This window comes from Argopecten irradians, chromosome 9 (assembly GCF_041381155.1).
Source record: "Argopecten irradians isolate NY chromosome 9, Ai_NY, whole genome shotgun sequence".
NCBI lineage: Eukaryota > Metazoa > Mollusca > Bivalvia > Pectinida > Pectinidae > Argopecten > Argopecten irradians.
Window position 1 is genome coordinate 3,476,265 of NC_091142.1, and position 23,295 is coordinate 3,499,559.

The window sequence follows — 23,295 nt, forward strand, 5'->3', positions numbered from 1 at the left end:
GCATAAAGATCCAATACATTCCAGTACCCCTTGGTATTGAAGAATAGCATTTAATAAAAATCAATGATCGGACTACAAGTTTAAACAGTTTTAATCTCATTCTGAGGTTACAATCCTAACTATATTTACATTTTACATGTAGCTGCACTCTTATGAGGCTTTGCCTTAAATTCATATTACAATTTCTGTTCCTCTTCCCCCAAGGATGTTTATGGCCAAATTTGGTCACAAAGGACAAGTAGCGATTTATAGGAATTACCTCTATTTTCCCTATTGAGCCCCATCCGTCCTACCCCGGGGGGCCAGAGCCAAAATTTATGCAAGTTCTGTTCCCCTTCCACAAAGAATGATTGTGGCCAAATTTGGTTACATTCCATGCAGAACTCTATGACAAGTAGCGATTTAAAGAATTTACCTCTATTTCCCATATTGGCCCCCCCCCCTCTGCCCCCGGAGGGTCAGAGCCAAAATTTATACAAGTTCTGTTTTCCTGCCCCCAAGGATGTTTGTGGCCAAATTTGGTTACATTCCATGTAGAACTCTATGACCAGTAGCGATTTTAAGGATTTATCTCTATTTTCATTATTGGGCCCCGCCCCTCCTGCCCCCGGGGGATCAGAGTCAAAATATATACAAGTTCTGTTCCCCTTCCCCAAGGATGTTTGTGGTAAAATTTGGTTACAATCCATGCAGAACTCTAGGAGAAATTGCAAATTTAAAGAATTTTCCTCTATTTCCCCTATTGCCCCCCCCCCTCCTGCCCCCGGAGGGTCAGAGCCAAAATTTAAACAAGTTCTCTTCTCCTACCCCCAAGGATATTTGTGGCCAAATTTGGTTACATTCCATGCAGAACTCTATGACTAGTAGCGATTTAAAGGATTTACCTCTATTTCCCCTATTGGGCCACGCCCCTCCTGCCCCCGGGGGACCAGAGCCAAAATTTATACGAGTTCTGTTCCTCTTCCCCCAAGGATGTTTGTGGCCAAATTTGGTTACATTCCATGCAGAACTCTATGACAAGTAGCGATTTAAAAGATTTACCTCTATTTCCCATATTGGTCCCCCCCTCTGCCCCCGGAGGGTCAGAGCCAAAATTTATACAAGTTTTGTTTTCCTGCCCCCAAGGATGTTTGTGGCCAAATTTGGTTACATTCCATGCAGAACTCTATGACCAGTAGCGATTTAAAGGATTTACCTCTATTTCCCCTATTGGGCCACGCCCCTCCTGCCCCCGGGGGACCAGAGCCAAAATTTATACGAGTTCTGTTCCTCTTCCCCCAAGGATGTTTGTGGCCAAATTTGGTTACATTCCATGCAGAACTCTATGACAAGTAGCGATTTAAAAGATTTACCTCTATTTCCCATATTGGCCCCCCCCCTCTGCCCCCGGAGGGTCAGAGCCAAAATTTATACAAGTTTTGTTTTCCTGCCCCCAAGGATGTTTGTGGCCAAATTTGGTTACATTCCATGCAGAACTCTATGACCAGTAGCGATTTTAAGGATTTATCTCTATTTTCATTATTGGGCCCCGCCCCTCCTGCCCCCGGGGGATCAGAGTCAAAATATATACAAGTTCTGTTCCCCTTCCCCAAGGATGTTTGTGGTAAAATTTGGTTACAATCCATGCAGAACTCTAGGAGAAATTGCAAATTTAAAGAATTTTCCTCTATTGCCCCCCCCCCCTCCTGCCCCCGGAGGGTCAGAGCCAAAATTTAAACAAGTTCTCTTCTCCTACCCCCAACAATATTTGTGGCCAAATTTGGTTACATTCCATGCAAAACTCTATGACAAGTAGCGATTTAAAGGATTTACCTCTATTTCCCCTATTGGGCCACGCCCCTCCTGCCCCCGGGGGACCAGAGCCAAAATTTATAAGAGTTCTGTTCCCCTTCCCCCAAGGATGTTTGTGGCTAAATTTGGTTACAATCCATGTAGAATTCTATGACTAGTAGGGATTTAAAAGATTTACCTCTATTTTCCCTACTGGGCCCCGTCCTCCTGCCCCCAAGGGGTCAGAGCCAAAATTTATACAAGTTCTGTTCCACTTCTCCCAAGGATGTTTGTGGCCAAATTTGGTTACAATCCATGCAGAACTCTAAAACAAGTAGCGATTTAAAGAATTTACCTCTATTTTCCCTATTGGGCCCCGGCCCTCCTGCCCCCAGGGGGCCAGAGCCAAAATTTATACATGTTCTATTCCCCTTCCCCCAAGGATGTTTGTGGCCAAATTTGGTTACAATCCATGTAGAACTCTATGACTAGTAGGGATTTAAAAGATTTACCTCTATTTCCCTATTAGGCCCCGTCCCTCCTGCCCCTGGGGGATCAGAGCCAAAATTTATACAAGTTCTGTTCCACTTCCTCCAAGAATGTTTGTGGCCAAATTCGGTTACATGCATGCAGAACTCTAGGACAAGTAGCGATTTAAAGAATTTACCTCTATTTTCCCTATTGGGCCCCGCCCCTGTGGGTCAGAGCCAAAATTTATACAAGTTCTGTTCCCCCTCCCCCAAGGATGTTTGTGGCCAAATTTGGTTACAATCCATGCAGAACTCTATGACTAGTAGCGATTTAAATGAAATGTTGACGGACAGACGGACGGACGGACGGACGACGGACAACGCGCCATGACATAAGCTCACTGGCCCGAAGGGCCAGGTGAGCTAATAATATGAACTGTTTCCATGGCTTCCATACTAGTTATAATGGAAGGGAAATAACTGTTTATATTGCTGAAAAATTCACCTCACATATTATATTTCGTGTCCTTTAGATAGTGAAAAAGGCATAGAAATTGATGTGCTTTTACTGTAAACTTTATACAAACTTCAAATACCAAATAAAATCATAATATTTATATAGTTAACATTTTTTCATTTTTTTTAAAATCTTAATTACATGTACATGATATTTAATACCTGTGTGCTTGTGTAAATTCTTAGTAACTTATCAATCACTTTCAATAGGCAATACAAAGTGATTTTGAAGAATTCAAATTTCAATCTTTGTTTCTTTTCTTCCTAAATCTTTTCTTTTTGTTTTACTTGCAAGTACATCTGGTAACTTAGGTTCATCATTGCATCAAATGTAACTACCTAGCTGGTACACGTATATGTCAGATTTTATTTTTTCTAATGTTACATGGACGGAAGACTATATAATTTTATATTATTAAAACTATTTGTACTTGACAATGATGCCTACAATGTATCTACACATTGATAAAAAAAGATACTGTTAATGAAATGTGGAAAAAATAGCTACAGCTATTGTTGCTTTTCTGTTAAATTTATCAAAATTGGTTTGAAACTAAGTAGAGAACAGATTATATTCCCATGTCACTACCGATCACCCGTCTTATTGACGTTATATAAAACTTGCAACAAAAAGAATTGAATTATGGGTAATAAAACGAACCTAAAACTGATTAGTTTAAGAAATACATAGGTAGTCATGTATTTTTTTTTTATAATTTTGCCTGTTAAACCTAGATGTGGTACCGCCTGATTTTGGCTAAATTACATTAGATATGATACAGATAGTATAGAAAAGTACCCCCTGAAATTGCAATTGTACAGCCTCTCCTAAAAGATAATGAAAACCCTGGATTAAGTAACAAATGCATTGTTACTATACTTTCCCTCATTTATACAAATTATTATCCAATATCTGGTGTTTACCATTTCTATATACATGTATTCACTATACAATAATCAATAGTGAATGTTCCACATCACTCATATGTTATATGGGTTTTTCCAGAAACATTTATTCAAAACCTATGTTTTGTTATATTTTGTAAAACATTTACAGCTAAATAATCTATGACTCTATCAAACGCCAGCTGTTACTGAACATATCATATTGCAAAGTTAGGTGAAGGGAGGCAACTCTGACACCTCAAAATGATCAGATGGAACATTAAATCTCACGTACACCAACAGATGGTACAGTAAATCACATGTACAGCAACAAATTCCTTTGTTCGTATTTGCTTTGTTTGGAATCAATCACCTATAATATTTATTACAATTCAACACAAGAATCTTATTAAAGATGCTCCACCGCCGACAGATCATAAATGATAACCATCATTTGAACAATAATTGGTGTTTAATCATGTATATATATATGTCTAATTAACACAAAAAAATAATTTGAAATAATTTATTTTGCTTCTGGTGCATGTGCAATAGTACTGCATTCCATATACTAAGGACAAAGTGCCATGGATTTTTTTCGGGTTGCAATTAATTATTTTTAATATTTTTATCTTGAAGTAAAAAATTAGAAGCTCAAACTTTTCGATGGTGGTAATGGTGTAAAGTAAGTAACTTTTGTAACTGAACAAGGACATAGTCATTCAGATCCCCCGCCAATGGAGATATCAAAGCTGAAGTAAGTTTGATTGTGGAGACCTATGTGTATGAAAAAAACAGGAAAAAGGAAGTTGAGCTAAAGATGGTATAATTCAAGTAGAGCGGGGCTGCAATTGTTGAATCAGGTATACAGCCTTGACATTTATATTAGACTATATACACAAAGATGGGTGGAGTTTTGCAAAGTAACATTTACCATTTACCATGATATTTTCAGCAATGTTTTCAACGTAACGGAAAAAGTGCAAAAAATAAAAACCTAAAAATAGCAAAAGGTACTACTAGACCATAAAAAGAATGTGTCTATGAAGTTTCGTGGAAATATCTCTTCTGGTTTTAGAGTTATGCTCCGGAAATGAACCTGCTACAAAAATATGATATTTTCAACAATGTTTCTATGGTTATAGAAAAAAGCACAAAAAGTGAAAACCTAAAAATAGCAAAAGGCACTACTAGACCATAAGAACAATGTGTCTATGAAGTTTCATGGAAATATCTCTGCTGGTTTTAAAGTTGTGCTGCGGAAACGATTCTTACACAAAAATCTGCAGTTTTCAGCAATGTTTCCATGGTTACAGAAAAAGTACAAAAAGTGAAAACCTTAAAATAGCAAAAGGCACTACTAGACCATAAGACTAATGTGCCTATGGAGTTCCGTGCATATATCTCAACCAGTTTTCCAGTTATGCTGCGGAAACGAACCTGGTACAAAAATATGATATTTTCAGCAATGTTTCCATGGTTACGGAAAAAGTGCAAAAAGTGAAAACCTAAAAATAGCAAAAGGTACTACTAGACCATAAAAAGAATGTGTCTATGAAGTTTCGTGGAAATATCTCATCTGGTTTTAGAGTTATGCTCCGGAAACCAGGACACGTAAAAAAATTCAAAAATAACAAGAGATCCCAGAGGGATCTTGGCGCCCACCAAAGAAAGATCTATGTCTGACAATGGAAAGAGGGATCTTTTCCCTGCTTTTCAAACTTTTTCAAACACATGACATATAAAATTTGAGACAGATCGCTATAGTACTTTCTAAGAAATAGTGGTAACAAACTTCAACAATGAAATCTAAGATGGCGGCCGGTTGGCCATCTTGTTTACCGATCAGTCCCGAAAGGCATTATGCATCAGTCCTAAAAGGTACTATGCACAACTAGGGTACAAGGGGAACCTACACATAAAATTTGAGAAAGATCCCTTCAGTACTTTCTGAGAAATAGCGGTAACAAACTTTAACAATCAAAATCCAATATGGCCGTTGGTCGGCCATCTTGTTTACCGATCGGTCCCAATTAACAATATGCACAACAAGGGTCCTTGGGGAACCTTCATATGAAATTTGTAAACGATACCTTCAGTACTTTTTGAGAAATAGCGGTAACAAACTTTAACTATCAAAATCCAAGCCATCTTGTTGACCGATCGGTTCCAAAATGCAATATGCACAACTAGGGCCCTAGGGAAACCTATATATGAAATTTGAGAAAGATCCCTTCAGTACTTTTTGAGTAATAGCGGTAACAAACTTTAACTGTCAAAATTCAAGATGGCCACCTGTCGGCCATCTTGTTCACCGATCGGTCCCAAAATGTAATATGCATAACTAGGGTCCTAGGGGAACCTGTATATGAAATTTGAGAAAGATCCCTTCAGCACTTTTTTGAAATAGCGGTAACAAACTTTAACTATCAAAATCCAAGATGGCCACCTGTCGGCCATCTTGTTGACCGATCGGTCCCAAAATGCAATATGCACAACAAGGGTCCTAGGGGAACCTACATATGAAATTTGAGAAAGATCCCTTCAGTACTTTCTGAGAAATAGCGGTAACAAACTTTAACTATCAAAATCCAAGATGGCCGCCTGTCGGCCATCTTGTTGACCGATCGGTCCCAAAATGCAATATGCACAACTAGGGCCCTAGGGAAACCTATATATGAAATTTGAGAAAGATCCCTTCAGTACTTTTTGAGAAATAGCGGTAACAAACTTTAACTATCAAAATCCAAGATGGCTGCCTGTCGGCCATCTTGTTGACCGATCAGTCCCAAAATGCAATATGCACAACTAGAGTCCTAGGGAAACCTGTACATAAAATTTGAGAAAGATCCCTTCAGCACTTTTTGAGAAATAGCGGTAACAAACTTTAACTATCAAAATCCAAGATGGCCGCCTGTCGGCCATCTTGTTGACCGATCGGTCCCAAAATGCAATATGCACAACAAGAGTCCTAGGGGAACCTACATATGAAATTTGAGAAAGATCCCTTCAGCACTTTCTGAGAATTAGCGGTAACAAGAATTGTTAACGGACGGACGGACGGAAGGACGGAAGGATGGACGGACGACGGACCACGGACGAAAGGCGATTTGAATAGCCCACCATCTGATGATGGTGGGCTAAAAACCTAAAAATAGCAAAAGGCACTACTAGACCATAAGACCAATGTGTGTATGAAGTTTCGTGGAATGTCTTCTTGTTTTAGAGTTATGCTCCGGAAACCATTCGTACGGACGGAACCCATTTGTATATCCCCCGCCAACTTCGTTGGGCGGGGGATAATAAAAATACTAAATCGTCTGCTCCTGTTTTTGATAGAGAAAAATTACCATTTGTCAGCGGTGGAGCATTTCTAACAGTTATTGTATTTATTATACATCATTAAAAGTTAGTTCATTAATCAGGTTTAGACATTATGGAACTTATATGATTTAATTTATAATATAAATAAACAGATGAGTCTTAAGTATAGTTTGGACAGATTATGAAAACGGACAGTGATGTCCTTACTTTAATTTTTATAGGGCCATGTACCTTAATTTTCTATTAGTCAAAACACTTATTACAGCTTTTCTTAAAACATGTATATTTTAGACAGCTTTTCATTATTTGGGAAAATATTTACATAAAATTGGGAAAACACAGTGCAATTTCAGTAGGGGAAGCGGCCTTTATTCTGCCCCAAATGTACTTAAACAAATCACTGACAGGGTCACGAAACTTATGTCAAAAGATGACGTCTTATCACTGGATGGTGGAACTAATCGACAGTATATATTGTACATTACCCATGTCGTTTTGGCATCTTAAAACCCACGTATTACAAACCCTCCAAAATTTATCTGGAACACTGACTTATCATTGATTCTTTAACAAAAATGATTAAATCCCATAATGTGCGTCGATTGATGTTTTCTGGCATCCTCTTAATACTAATTAATATTATAGTAATTAGGTGACAGTATAAAGTTACCAGAGCACCACAGCAGAAAACAAAATGATTCTTCATTGCTTTAAAACATAGACAATATTGTGTTAATTGTTTCGTATTGTAATTGGCTATATATTAGCCTTCAATTATGACAGTTTGCATTGTAATTGTTATTGATAAACTTCCTTATTTTTGTTTTGTAGTGCTGAAACGATAAACCTTGGGACGATACACACATCGCGAAATTTGCCGGTCCGACGGACATGTCCTGCAATATTTGACTCTGACCGCCTATTTAAAGATCCTGTTAGGACCGACCATCCGGCAATTATTGAGTACTGGAAGTCAGTAGAAATGGTGTCTCTGAAGTATTACACAGGTGCTGGATCTGGCAAATATGTAAACTGCATAAGATAAATTAAATAATCATGAAAACAGCTGCCATGATACTTATAGTAGGAAGTTATGTTTACTTCAAAAATTCACATTGATGTTCGGTCCGGCAAAATCTTGTTCGGTCCGGCTTACTCACAGTCCTTACCGGTCTGAATGTCAGGCCATTTCTTTTTTAACTTTCGCGATGTCTGACGATATATCACAGTATAAACTTCACAGTTCAGTTCACAGTATTTTTCCCTATATCACAGTACGTCCAACCAGTACCAAAATCAGGATTTTTTGAGTGGTTATCCATACTTCCTACCAAAGATATTCGCCATTGATGGACATTGTTTCTGCAGTTGTAGATTCTAAGTCAATACAATTACTATATATGCATCTACGTAAGGCATTTACAGTTTCAAATATTTTTATTTGTGAACATAATGTACCTATTATTCTACACAGGAGACAGTAATTTTGATAGATTAAATCATAGATTTGATAGATTAGATCTTACAGTCAAAATCCACAACGTCTCTAGGACACAATGAATATATACGGTAAATGTGTAAAAATATTATGCCAAGCATCTTCCACTTAATCAAAAGCTCTGATGCTGCTAAGAATCTATATCAATGTTAAAATTGTAGTCTTTTGTTTTGTTTTCTTCATCACTAATGGATTTTACAGAATGGTCACTGAGCTCTTTACAAAACAGAAACAAAAAAATCTTTTTAGTCAATCGATATAAAACACTTTTATTGAAGCTTTGGTAGTGCCAAGTAGAGGTAGTATTTTTCAGTATAATTCACCTGAATCAAAATCCAATTAAATAAAGATTAGAAAAGTTTGTATCAAATACTGATAAATAATGTGATATGTATCATATCGTGAGACAGGTGTCGCGATATGTATCGTATTTATTGTGAGACATGTATCGCGATATGTATTGTATTGTGAGACAGGTATCGTGATATGTATCGTATTGTGAGACAAGTATCGCGATATGTACCGTATTGTGAGACAGGTATCGCGATATGTATTGTATTGTGAGACAGGTATCGTGATATGTATCGTATTGTGAGACAAGTATCGCGATATGTACCGTATTGTGAGACAGGTATCGCGATACGTATCATATTGATAGACAAGTATTGTGATACGTATCATATTGATAGACAAGTATTGTGATACGTATCATATTGATAGACAGGTATTGTGATATATATCATGGGGGAAGCACATCGTTGCAGCACTATTGTTTCGGAAACATGACAGGGCATTAAAGCAAAGAGACATTAAAGCATGGATATTTTATAACACACATTCAAACTTTAGAAAACATATTTAAAATGTCGACTGTCAGAATAACTACATCATGTACAAAAGTATATCAAATCATTTTCGAAATTCATATGACATGCTTTTTAAACAGCAGTTAGGGGTACATGTCTGATTTAAAAGTACTCTTAGATTTTAATGTAAATGTATGCTGTTACAAGGACATATTTATTAATGGGGTTTTGTGACACGGACCGGTCCAGCAGCTGATTATTTCAATTGTAAACAACGATGGCTACAAGCATCATGTTTCATTTATGGTCTGCTTGTATACTCTTTTTAAATTAACATTTCCTTGTTCACATGTTTCAGACGTTTGGCATGAGCTTACTTACGCAATGATATTTCCACTGGTTATGTTTTCATTGTATCTTTAGCATGTTACGAAGAAAGTACTGTTGCTGATCGATCGTCTTGTGTTCTAATGTCTCTCTGACGCATGTGTGAGCGGAAGTCAACAAGCGCTTGCCATTTCCTGTTGTTCCAAGGGAAACTACTCTAATCAATATTTGTGTTTATTTCCGCGGGAATATTTTGAAAGGTGCAGTACATAACTACAGGATCATTTTAGATGTCTGCTATACGAATTGGAATGTGTCCGTTTCTGACAGAATCAGTCCATGGTCAGCTTAGAGAAGCCGGCATTAAGACAACTTTGGACTTAATCACAGCGGACGCAGAGGCTCTGTCACAGAAGGCAGAAATACCATACAAGGTTTACCACAGGAGTTTGATGGTCTGTCAATAATATATAGTATACATCAAGGATTTATAAGTGAGAAGGATTCGTGACTGTCTCTTTACATTACTAAACGCGACACGCCTATGAACCGGTAATAAAAACCGTTTTTCTCAACAAATACTTATCTTATCGAATCAAATGAAACACCAATGTAAAGATTATTAAATTCCACAACGTTTATCGCTTGCTTTAAGAACAACCAAATTTCTATTCTTTTGTATATTCCCTTTGCAGACCTTCAGTTTATTTCACATAGGTTTTTAAAATTGTCCAAAGATTTTTTCATCTATTTCTAATTTGGTCCTTTTATGGACCCTTCATTTACTTCATTATTTAATTGCTCTCCAGGCAATGGACACATTTTGTGTTTGGAATATGCATGGTAAAATTACATCATATATTGTTTGTCCCTTTGCTTTTACAGTCCAAAAGTAAATATTTGAAAACCTTTCTATAAGTTACCTGTGCCAACTACTGTCCAATAACTGAAGTGAAGAGTTTTACGTGCCGTGACGCTATATATAACGTTTCGGGGCATGATGTCCAATAACCAAATGAAGTCAGCCCTATGATTTGCCCCAGGTATTGTCACACTGCTGGTTTCAGCATCTGGAGGTCTGAACTCAAGGTCAGCAGCTCCCATTATATTTGTTCACTGAAGTGGTGAACCAAACATCAACCTAATTGCTAAAGTGCGGAAGCTATAATATAGGAGTTTAATAACTTCTGGAATATATGAAGTATTTTAATACGGTATATAAGGACAGTAATTATGCGAATAACATTGAACCCTCTCATCAAACTGTTCTGATATAAAGTAAAACATAAATCGTCATTTGCGATTATTGTATTGTGGGGTAATGGTTGAAAAGGGGCTTGCTTATAATCAGTTTCATTTGTGGAAATATTTTATTAATTACAGAATATAATCATTTGGATGGGTACAGCATCCTTCAGACCATAGCCAACGCTAATTGACCCCTTCATGTACGACCATTGCCCAATTATCCAGTCAATTAATTTGTAAATTCAGACCGTTACCTTACGGTCGGTTTGTGTACTAAGCGGGGTTTTGGAGTGACGGAATCAACAATTTATTTAATCCAATTAATTCACCCGATAACCATAGGCATAAATAAAATTATTCCAAAAAAAAGCATTTTTTTATGGTTACCCAATTTTAACCCTTTTTTGGACCCTCAGTGTTCATCTACAATTTTTTTTGTCACATTTTGTTTTTTACCTCCTTTTCAATGGTGGCGCTTTGTGAAAAAATGGGTCCCACAATTGTGTTATAGATACCAATTCCCAAAAATTTCAACCTGGGCTCCTTTTAAAATTTGTAAATCCAGGACTTCGTGGGATCTAAGGCCCATGTAGATTATGATTATCACTGGAACCCTTCATTTATTCATTTTTTAATTAAGCCTACAGGCAAATGGACACATTTGTGGTTCTGTATTTGGATGGTTAATTACATCATTTAATGTATTGTCCTTGCTTCAGTCCAAAGGTAAACGTTATTTATTTGACAAATTTTTCTATAAGTTACTTGATGTGCCAACTACTGTCCAATAACCAATGAACCAGCCTTTAATTGCCCAGGTAGTTGGACACATGCTGTGTTTCACCAGCAATCAGGAAAGGTCTGACCTGAGTTCCTTTGCACTCCATCTATTATTTGTTCAACTGATGTGTGGACCCATTCTCCCTAACCTCTCTATTGCTAATGTGTTGAAATATATATGGGGTTTAATTACTCTGCACCCAACATTATTCAATTTTTTATTCAACATTGTGAAGCATGGACATTCACTTGTGGCAAGTGTTCAGGAAAAGGCCACTTCACATCATCGTGCAGTAAATGTACAACTTGTGGAAGTTGGGGTCATCGCGATGCGTCGTCGAGAGCTTGTCCGCAATCACAAACAATTCGCAAGAACTCAAAAAGTCGTGCATCAGGAACATCTTCGCAGGATGTCAACACGGATAAAGCCACTTATGTCTACGATCAACTGTGTAGAACTACCGAGGACAGTGAATCAAACACAAACACTTGCTCGCAAGACGCTCCTAAAACGTGGTCATGAGACTCAACGTCAGGCCCCGAGGCTTGACCATCATGTGTTCGACGGACAATGGATTTCCCGTCCATCCAAACCACATCCAATGATATCGGTTCAGATGACACCCTCACCGGACTATCACGCGGCGTTTGGACATCCCATGAAAGACAAATCTGACCTTAAAACAGTGACAATGTCGATGGTGGCTGACACAGGGTGTCAGAGTTCTATTATACCCCTCAAATCTGCCAACACGATGGGGGTACGGAAACGTGACCTGCTTCCAGTTAAGTTAATCATGCGAGGAGCCATAAAAGAAGATCTTGGCGTGATAGGAGCAGTCGCAGTTGACATTTCTACAAGAGACACTGACGGATCTGAACAATCGACCCGTCTTTTCTGCTATGTATCTGACACCATGGAAAAAGCTTTCCTGTGCAGAGAGGCGTTGGTCTCCCTTGGGGCCATTCCTGAAGAGTTCCCGAAGACTGCACAATCACGAGATGCAACTGCTTCAGCGGCTGACACAGCGGAAGAAATGTGTTCGTGCCCCAGACGTCGTAGTGAACCTCCTCCACTTCCTACTTCGCTACCGCCAGGGATCCAGGCAACAGAGGATAATGTCGAGAGCCTTTAAGAATGGATTCTTGACTACTACGGGTCTACACCTTCAACGTATGCGAGCACCAGCCACTACCTCTGATGAAGGGTGAGCCATTTACAACTCCATGTCGACCCTGATACAACGCCAGTCGCGACCATAAACCAGCCATCGTTCCGATTCACTGGCAGGATAAAGTGTATGCCGATCTACAACGTGACGCCTGCATTGGTGTATTGGAAGTGTCAGCGCCAAACACACCTACAAACATGGTGTTCTAGGATGGTCGTCACTGGTAAGGCCGACGGAACCCCACGACGTACCGTAGACTTACAGCCTCAGAATCGACACTCCATCCGCCAAACCCATCATGTACCCAGCCCATTTCACCTTGCAGACCGCATTCCACAAGGTACCAAGAAAACGGTTACAGATGCCTGGAATGGGTACCACTCGGTGCCCACCCGAGAGGAAGACAGACACTTCACGACCTTCATTACCACCATGGGGACGCTATAGATACAAGGTGGCCCCGCAAGGATTTCTCGCGAGTGGTGATGCGTACAACCAACGCTTCGATGCCATAATCTCAGACTTCCCGAATAAGGTCAAATGCGTCGATGACACATGCATGTGGGAAGACTCCATTGAAGCGGCATTCTTTCAGGCGTGAGAATGGCTCGACTTATGTGCTCGCAACGGCATCACACTCAATCCAAGAAATTCCAGTTCGCCCAGGATACCGTTGACTTGCGGGATTGTCGAGGTTCACACAAACGATCATTCGACCAAGTGGCAAAGTTCTTAGACTCCCTATCAGGAACTTCCCTACACCGTCAGACATCACAGGCGCCTGAGTTGGTTCGGACTAATAACAAGGGTTGCATACGCCTTCGCCTTGGACAAATACAGATGAAACATCGAGGCTTTTATTCATATAACCGTCCACTCCACAAGTTTGTGTTCTGGGAACAGATGAGCTGGTTCAACGGTTCCGTCGGTCAAAAAGAAGTCATCTCTCAGGATAATGAAGAAGGTGTGTGTCTGTTTGACTCTAAACCAGGACCTACATGATTGGCCACCGATGGTCTGTTGACGGGATAGGCTTCCTCCTGTTGCAGGAGAGTTCGCTTGGTGCACGAAAAGGGACTCCCGCCTTGCTGCCCTCGACGGTTGGAAATAAGTGTCTAGTTGGCAGCAGATTCACACACCCTGCAGAAAGCCGCTACGCCCCAATTGAAGGTGAAGCATTGGCTGTTGTTTACGCACTACACCAGACTCGGTACTACGTCCTGGGGTGCAAAGACCTCCTCGTAGCAACCGATCACAAGCCGCTCCTCCAAATACTGAATGATCGATCACTCGCGGACATCTCTAACAGACGCCTCCTCAACCTCAAGGAAAAAACGCTCGGGTACAGGTTCACAGTGGTGCATGTCTCTGGAAAGAAGAATCAAGGTCCCGATGCCGCCTCTAGACACCCTGCTTGCAAAGCGGATCAGTTACACCTGCCTGGTGAACCGGAAGATCTGGATTTGGAGATCGAGCCATTTGTTCCTCTACACGACACTCTCGACATAGCCTTTGTCAACTAAGTGAGGATGTAGATACTGGCTGATGACTCTCCTCACGTTGCTGCCACCACTTACTGCTTTGTTCCTCCGCCGGTACAGTGGTCACGTGGGACATGGTTCGGGAGGCAATGCCTCATGACACCACATTCGCCGACCTCATCCATTACCTAAAACTTGGCACTACGGACAATACAATCGTTTCTCGTCTCGTCTGTGTGTTTGTGGATGGTGTTATTCTTATGGGCCAGCGCGTGCTTATTCCGACGGTACTACGAAAAAACCCTATACTCGAGGCTCTTCATGCAGCCCCATCAGGTAGTTTTGTGCTATGCGTGCTGCGTGCAGTTGACTCTGTGTATTGGCCCAGAATCATCACGATCGACATTGCCAAAGTTAGGGATCAATGTTTCACTTGCCATCAGATGGCCAAGTCCAACCCAATGCAACCGCCAGCTGAAATCACGCCCCCGGTACTACCCATTTCAGAAAAATCTGTAGTGATTACTTCACATACAATGGCAAGGACTTTGTAGTGATTGTTGACAGATACTCTAATTGGCCGATGGTGTTTAGATCGGAGTCCGGTGCAGATGGTCTGGTTAAGCGGCTGCGTGAGACATTTGTAACATTTGGCATCCTCGAGGAATTAACGTCTGATGGTGGTCCACAGTTCACTGCAGGAAAACTCCAGGTGTTTCTTAAAGACTGGGGTGTCCGACACAGGATTTCTTCGGTGGCGAATCCTCATGCCAATTGCAGGGCTGAACTGGCTGTTAAGACGATCAAACGGATGCTCAATGGACAATATCAACGCATCCCGGATCCTTGACGTGGACAAGTTTCAGAGGGGCTCTGTTGATTTACAGGAACTCCATTGACCCCGAAACGAAGGCATCTCCAGCGTTGATATTGTTTGGTCGACCCATTCGTGATGCCATCCCAATACCGATGGGTCGATACTCCCCATGAGACCGTGGACGGAATTAATGTCCCATCGGGAGAAGGCTCTCGCGCGCCGCCACACCAGAGAACACGAACGGTGGAAAGAGCATACTCACCAGCTTCCACCCCTCAAGTCGGAGACAACGTGTACCTACAAAAACCCTCGCCGATGGGAGCGAACAGGAGTTGTTGTACAAGTACGTCAGTTTCATCAATACGTGGTTCGAGTGGATGGCACCGGTAGAGTGACATTACGAAATCGTCAGCATCTCTGCAAGTTCACTCCCTTCAACACCAGCTCGCCTTATGCCGCAGTATTCGCCACCCATATCAGACGTACGGCCATCTAAGGTGATGTTGCCCTTCGATGAAATTCCGTCTGCAGCTGCAGCCCCACGACGACAAGGTGACCAATCGCCGCCTCCACGGACGACACAGGCCACGGTTCCTGTATCACCACCGGCCCCACTCCCCCAACTTTCACCACATGTGCGCGGGACACCGGCTCCTATGAGTAGCATGACAACACCGTCACAGGGGGCCACTCTCCCACCAACACCACGTCGGTTAAACTTTAATACAACAGGTGACCATGACAACATCCCTCAGCAAATTGAGCCAGTTGTAACGCGAGTACCCACGAGCTCTCTCTCGACTTCAGCCACACAACAAGCCAGGTATAAAGGAACTGGAACCACACGGGACCTCGTCATAGTGCAGAAGTTGTACCAAATGATTCATCGTCGTGATATTAACTCTCATACATGTGCATGTGGACTTCAGGACAAGACTATTATTTCAGTTTTATATGTCCCATAAAAACTTGCCCTTGGGGGAGGAGATAACTAACTATTATCTTTGTGTGCTTCAGGTAGCCGTCATCCTTTTTCCATATTCCTTCAGTATATCCATGTTTTGAATTTTTCTGCTGAGGGGGGAGGGATGTACTTTTTGTAATCTGCAACTTGTTTAAATCATTGTTTTATAATTATGTTGTTTCATAAGTTGATTTATGTTGTAGTTAATATGTTATTTTCTGAATACCTGTAAAATATACATGCATGTTCAATGTATATGTCATGATGGAAAAGTATTTCATCCTTTGAGTAAAGAACAGACTTTATAAGAAGGAAAGTGTTGAATTATCATTTAGTTACGACACCAAACATATGCAAGATTTACTGTGTAATATATGAAAACAGTGGAGAGTCAATTTGCTGTTTTGCCGTCAGGCTCAATGATAGTCAACTACTGCGCGGTATTTAGGACGACGGCGGGAAACATAATACAACCCGCGCTATGAAAATAAACATTTTATTTATTTTAATCAAATCGTTCAGAAGGTGATTATAAATGTATTATTAACGGTAAGTTACTAATTTTTAAGACTCTACAAAATTATCGATCTTGTTTTACATTCCCATTTTGAAAATTAAAAGCCGTTTCGGAAAGGTAGTGGGCCTTTAAACATACAAATAACATCCTCATTTTTTTTTTTTTTTTTTGCACATAATCAGGAATATGAGTACAAATTCTGGAAATTTAAGACATCAATAATAACCTGGGAATGAATTCCATGGAATATATAAGGTTGAATAAAGTCTATTTCAGTTTTTCACTGCAAGAAACTGGAATAAAGAGAAAAAATATTTTAAAAAAAAAAAAATCTATCTACCAACCCTTCATTTTTAAAGGATGTTACCAGAAACAAGAATGTTTTTTATTTGGCCCTCCCAATAATTGCAATGATATATATCAGAACTTAATATATTTAACAATTAATGCTCAGATAGTTTAGTTATTTTAGTACTTTTTTTTTAAAAAGGAGGTGCTAGTCTTGTGTAAAGTATTGTACTATATGTTTATAGTTTTTTTACATCTTATAGGAGATGCTGGCTTTGCGTAGGGTACTGTTGGCCCAGACTGCATCGTTTCCAGTCAGTGGAAAAGATTTGTATGAAACAGCAATGGCATCCATCTCTATATTAACTACAGGTTGTTACAGGTACTGGTATCTATAATACCTAAAGGCAGATTCCTTATTGTTTGGACTTCAGAAAAGTATGAATCGACCATATACATAGAGTGTACTAGTAGAAAAGATTATTGATAATACATATTTTTCTCAATTTTCAAGTTGACAGACTTTCAAATCATCAAACAGACAAAATTGTGCATTTGTCATTCTATGGAAATAAACTTGAAGAGAAGGATGCTTATTTTTTAGTACATTGTATATTGCAATCAGATTAAAATCCATATCTTCAATACTCTAAGGCTTGGATCTTATGCCTGTATGTAGATATGTACATATGGATTTTATTCAGATTTGGTAACATATCACAACATGTACATATTGATATCTTTAGAACAAAGAATTACAGGTAAATTTCACTAAGCACTGTAACATAAGAATACCTCAATGCCAATGAATTTTTACAAAAATGTGACACAAATGCTACCAAATGATAATTAGAAAACACATAGGACTGTTTCAGAATTTATTTTGTATGCTAAACTTACAAGAATTTCTTATTTAATTTACATATATTAATAAATGTAGACCAAAAAGTAGGTCAATTTTATATTTATATATTGACATTTGATGATGAAATTTTGGTCTATAATTTCAGCGTTGATGATCTATTAGATGGAGGACTTTATACAGGGGAGATAACTGAAATAGCAGGGGAGGTTGCAGCAGGTAAAACACAGGTAAATGTTTACATTAAAATGATATCATAAAGCCAAAAGGAAAACAAAATCTGGTTGATTATCGTATTTTACCTATGACACAAATGGTTTGATAAGTTTAACATCCTGTGACCTAGTTTAATTCTGTTTGTCCTAATTGTTGTCATTCAATTTTTGTATGGCCTTGTTGTAGTTATAATTGACCTGCTTTTGTTGTCATTCTGTATAATGTAGTTGTAATTTTATTTACCAATATTTGTTAAGAGTTTTATATGATTTTGTTGAAATTCTATTAGGGCTACCGCGGTTAACCGGTATATCGGGGTATTGCAATACACCACCAAAAAAATATTGTACCGCGATACAGTTTACCTGTACCGGTTTTTAACGATATATTTTCTTTGTATCATAATTTCATTAATTTGATATGATTAAAACATCCTGTCATTAAAACAAAACCAGCAAGTTGTATTTGTTTTCCTTTCCGATAATATGAAGCCATGTGGGTATCCCTTTCGTTTTCATTTGATTCCGATGTCGGTCAAACGTTTGTAACTAACGTGTATAATGTTCAAATGATTCAAACATTTGCATGACGTTGAATATAAACAATATGACATTAGGCTAGTTTCTGAAATATTATCAAGTTGATTCGCTCCATCAATCAACAATACCGGAATATGTAATTCTCTAAACACATTTAAGGCCCGGTGAATACATTGGCTGCAGGGATTTTGCCAGCTATTTCAGGCTTCATCGTCCGCCCCATTTTCGAATTCCTACACGTGTCAAAACAACACTGCAAGCCGATCAGCTCCCTTTGAAGTTTAATCACGATCGTAAGCGTATTTTGGCCAGGATAATTGTATGTAAATTTGTTCCATTATTTAGGTTCAAAAGTGTAAAATATTTGCAGACACTATCATGTTTAGATATTGCATTATAAGGTTACCAACGACTGTAGCCTAGTCTTTTTCACAGACTCGTAATTTTTACAAAAACCTCACATTTGAACATTTTGTTACTCAACAACATGGTTGAAATCGATGTAAAACTAACATAACATAGCACTGTATGTTTGTATAATGTAAAGGGTGTTTTTATTATGGAATATATACAAAATAAAACACCACATATGTTAAGGTCAGAATATTGCAATACATATCACAAGACAGCTGTTGTGTATCACAATATATCGTGGTACGCTTTCTGCCGTATCGCGGCAGCCCTAAATTCTCTACGACCTACTTTTTTGTAGTTTTTATGACCTAGTTATAAATCTATAGCTATTTGACTTATTTTTGATGTAGTTTTGTATGACATAGTTGTAATTCTATTTGACTTATTTTTTTGTAGTTTTATATGACCTACTTGTATTCGTTTTGACCTTTTTTTTTCTTTGTTGTAATTTTGTTTGCCTGCATATAATTTTATTTGACCTGTTTTAGTTTTATTTCTGTATGACCTAGCTGTAATTCTATTTGACCTTTTTTTGTTGTAAATTTATTTGACCTATTTTTGCTGGAATTCTGTGTGACCTAGTTGTAAATCTATTTGACCTTTTGCTGTTGTAGTTTTGTATGACCTAATTGTAATTCTATTTGACCTGATTTTGTTGTAATTCTGTATGACCTAGTTGTAATTCCATTTGACCTATTTCCGTTGTAGTTTTGTATGACCTGCGCCAGTGCTGTGATTTGTAGAGCTAAACAGAATGTATACTACATTGATACAAATGGAAGTCTAATGGCTGAGAGAGTGTTACAGATAGCAGAACATTCTGGACAGGTAATCTTGTTAATAGGAGGAGAATTTTCAAGACAATAAATTCTCTTAACCTGGACAAATATCTGGTGAGGGTAAGATTAGAGTCTCTATCTTACCCAAGTCAAGACAACCTGTTTGTTGAGAAAAGGGAATCTCAACCAAGGAAGAAGATTCATAGGTTGTCAAAATTGCCGAGTGTTTCACAGCTTGAGTATCTTACTACAATCGAGGTTCAACCAAGGGATTAAACAGTTAATTTGTCAAACATGAGGCTTGCTGAGTATTATGTGAATATCTCTGTCCAGAGAAAGAGCAATGTTATCCTGAATTTGAACAGTCAAAAATGGTTTATTTCAAATACTTAATTAGTTATCAGTCTAAAAAAGGAAACGTTAAATTAACTAATAATAATGCCATCTAAATGGACACTCATATACTTGCTTGATTTATAGTCATTTAATATACAAGCAGTTAAGAGTTACATCATCTAATTTCAGGAAATAGAGGAGTCTACATTCCAGAGAATGCGATGCCAACAAACGTTTGACATCTTTGCCTTGTTGTCGGAACTTGAGAAGCTCCGATGTCAAATATTACAACAGGTACTGTTACTGTGTAATAGTTTTAAGGTGGAAATATTGGCTAGTGTGTCATAAATAAAACACTGATATTTAAATAAATTTATTGTTACCGTCAATGAATATTACATACATATTCATGTTGTAATTTTGTAATAAAATTAAAATCAAAAGTTGGCATACTGGATATCTCCTGGACAAGTTTGCCATTTGACGTTTGACTGGTACATACGACTCTAAATCACAAAATTAAAATTCGCAGTGAGAGTGTAGTTAATGAGAAATCATTAAATTTGATTAGGATGAATGGTTTATGAAAATACATGTATTTTCATTTCAGACTGATGGTTTCTATAGCGACATGAAGTTACTTGTTGTAGATAATATAGCGTCTGTAATAAACCCAGTACTGGGAGGTCAGCAGATGGATGGTAGGTCTGATAGATCTATTTCATACATGTTAAATCTATACCCCATAATCTATACTGCTTTATGTGGAAGTCAACTATCTACCGTTTAGTATCAAAATGCTGTGATTTCCAAAATGGAAAGCTGTTTTACAGTAATCATTACACATATCATGATCATTGCGTTATTTCACATAACTGGTCGAAAATCAGCAACAGCCATATCATACAGGCTATTTCTCGATTATCACTCAAACCTATAAAAAAAGACTTTTAAAAAGTGTAACAAGTCATCATATTTACCTGTATACATGTACATGTACACTTTATTTACTTCATATCAGATTTTAAATCTTTGAATTTTTGAATCTTTGGTGATTTTTGAATCTTTGGTGAAAATTGAATCTTTGGTGAAAATTCATGTCTGAATCGCATGCATTACTACCAGTTTTGAAGTGTGTATCTTCTGAATTTTTTATCACTGGAGATTAAGATGGTTTTATTTTGGATATTTTTGTGGTTATGTAAAAGACATCTCCTCTACCTGATGTTGTAGGACATGGATTGATGGTGACTCTGTCCAGGAAGCTAAAACAACTGGCTGTCGACTGTTCTATAGCTGTTTTGGTAATGATCTTCTATCTTTGCACATTTCTGAGTTGTATGCCCTTGAAAGAAGGTATGGATAGCTACATCCTATGTTTGTGAATGTAATGTCATTACAATTCAAGAAATTGACACAGACTAATCACGTCACAATCTATATCAAGGGCAGATAACTCAGCAGTATATGAAGACAATGAACTACACTTCCTTTTCTTTATAGATCACCAATAATATGGTAGGTGGAAATTGGGATAGAGCCAGAACACCCGGCCTGGGTAAAACTTGGTCTCATGTCCCGAACACACGAATCATCATCACTCCTATTAATGGCCAACGGGAGATCTCATTAGTCAAAAGTTCAAAAATGGTAATTGTCACTAAAATCTGTATTGAATTAGTAAATTTAAGTCCCCCACTGTATGTGGCATAAGGCTGTGTTCCCTTGTCTAGATAAACGTGCATAGAAAGTATGATGTTTTTAATCGGGGCCTCATGGTATTAACGAAGAGAGGGCCCGAGAAAATTGAGGCCAGAAGTCAAAATTGTTAACTCGGGAGTTCTGTCAGTGTGACCATCCTAGTGAAATTTTGAATAAGCAGAGTATTTGAGTGAACTTCATTTAGACCAACAAAACAGGTAAATTACACAGCCTAGAGTCTTCCAAGTTTAACAAGTTCGGAATTAATTTTGTATCTTAGAAATTACATATCTGTACAAACTGCTAATACACGATGTAACTGAATTTTATCAAACAAAGTTTTACCATTTGGTAAGTAATATATTCTGTCCTGTTTCAGCAAACAAACACCAGTGTCAGTTGTGTGATAACAGATGGTGGGGTGTTACCAAGTCAGGCTGATCCAAGTTGATCTGACCACCAGCCTGTACCGTAAAGACTAACGATATCATGTCTGAACTTCATCCAACCCGAGGATCAAACCCAGTAACAGGAGTCCTGACTGCTGGTGACATGAGTATCCAAGAATCCTCGATAAATGGACCATGGTACATGTGGTCGAGTGGTTCATATATCCCAACATATTACCACAAGCCTTCCAGCTCTTGGTCATGCGTATGCATGAATCCTATCTGGGGCAAGTACTGACTGTTGGTTGGTGGTTTTTCTCTGGGTACCCGTACTCTGGCTTTCCTCCACCTCCTAATCCTGGCATGTCCTTAAATGACTCTAATTGTTTATCATGAAGGCCATTAAATCATTTGGTTGTAGCCTCTTGTTTATAACAATGTTGCACTGTCTAGTCTAGAAACAGGTCTAATGCTGGTCTTCTTGGTAAATGAATGGAATGAAATTTGGAAATTTCCATATATAGTGACTGCCATATAACAGATGAAACGGAACTTGGTAATTTGGCAGGAAAATTGTTATGACGAAAACAACTTTATCTGTGAAACATTGATAAATTAATTTAAATTTTTTTAAATTCAATATTCTCTCTTTTTTTCTTTATTATTATTTTTTTTTTTGTTAAATAAAAAATTATCAAAATTAAACCAGCTCTACAGTAATTATCATAAAACAAATACACAGACACACAGCTGTTGACTAGATTATTTATTTCTCTAGTTAGACAAGGCACTATTGTTTCTAAAAACAATTATGTATGATTTACTGTCAGATACGATTAGTCATCCTATTACAACCAATAATTGCAGAAGAACAATACAACTATAAAGCAATAGATAAGACCAGAAAATCAAACATCTAGTAATAGATACAAGCCTTTTCAGCCAACCTTAATTACTTCTTGAGCAAGCATGCATTTCATAAAAATTTCATATAATCAAATTTTTTGTGTGCATAAGACATAAATTCTCTATTAATACCAGTAATATATACCCGTTCATCCAAGCTCAAGAATTTTTTTTCATCATATGTCTATAAAATGTATAAAATATGTACAATTTAACATCACATTAATTTATACATTTTGGCAGATTTTGCACAATTTTCCCCTTACATCAGATAGGTACAGATTTACAAT

General features: G+C 38.2%; 2 protein-coding genes across 3 annotated transcripts in view; one reads left to right on the top strand and one right to left on the bottom strand.

Moving 5' to 3' along the window:
- The window catches only part of LOC138331104 (serine/arginine repetitive matrix protein 4-like), a 131,310-nt gene extending 121,545 nt beyond the window's left edge, over positions 1-9,765 (bottom strand). For both annotated transcript variants that reach the window (XR_011209656.1, XM_069278562.1), the window contains exon 1: positions 9,651-9,765. The gene's annotated coding sequence lies outside the window, so the exon portion shown is untranslated. The remainder of the gene's footprint in view (positions 1-9,650) is intronic.
- LOC138331105 (DNA repair protein RAD51 homolog 4-like) lies at positions 9,730-23,282 on the top strand. The gene is made up of 9 exons (XM_069278564.1): positions 9,730-10,030; positions 17,127-17,245; positions 17,874-17,955; positions 19,603-19,722; positions 20,199-20,303; positions 20,620-20,710; positions 21,243-21,313; positions 21,513-21,659; positions 22,090-23,282. The coding sequence occupies exons 1-9, from the start codon at positions 9,887-9,889 to the stop codon at positions 22,159-22,161; spliced, it is 951 nt and encodes a 316-aa protein (XP_069134665.1). The 5' UTR covers positions 9,730-9,886; the 3' UTR covers positions 22,162-23,282.
- The last annotated feature ends 13 nt before the right edge of the window (positions 23,283-23,295 follow it).

What these genes read in the sequence shown, in the direction of transcription:
- LOC138331105 (XM_069278564.1), top strand. Translation starts at nt 9,887, where the DNA reads ATGTCTGCTATACGAATTGGAATGTGTCCGTTTCTGACAGAATCAGTC. An exon ending in GATGTCAAATATTACAACAG is followed by an intron (nt 20,304 to 20,619) that starts GTACTGTTACTG and finishes TTTTCATTTCAG; the next exon opens with ACTGATGGTTTCTATAGCGA. An exon ending in TAGTCAAAAGTTCAAAAATG is followed by an intron (nt 21,660 to 22,089) that starts GTAATTGTCACT and finishes GTCCTGTTTCAG; the next exon opens with CAAACAAACACCAGTGTCAG.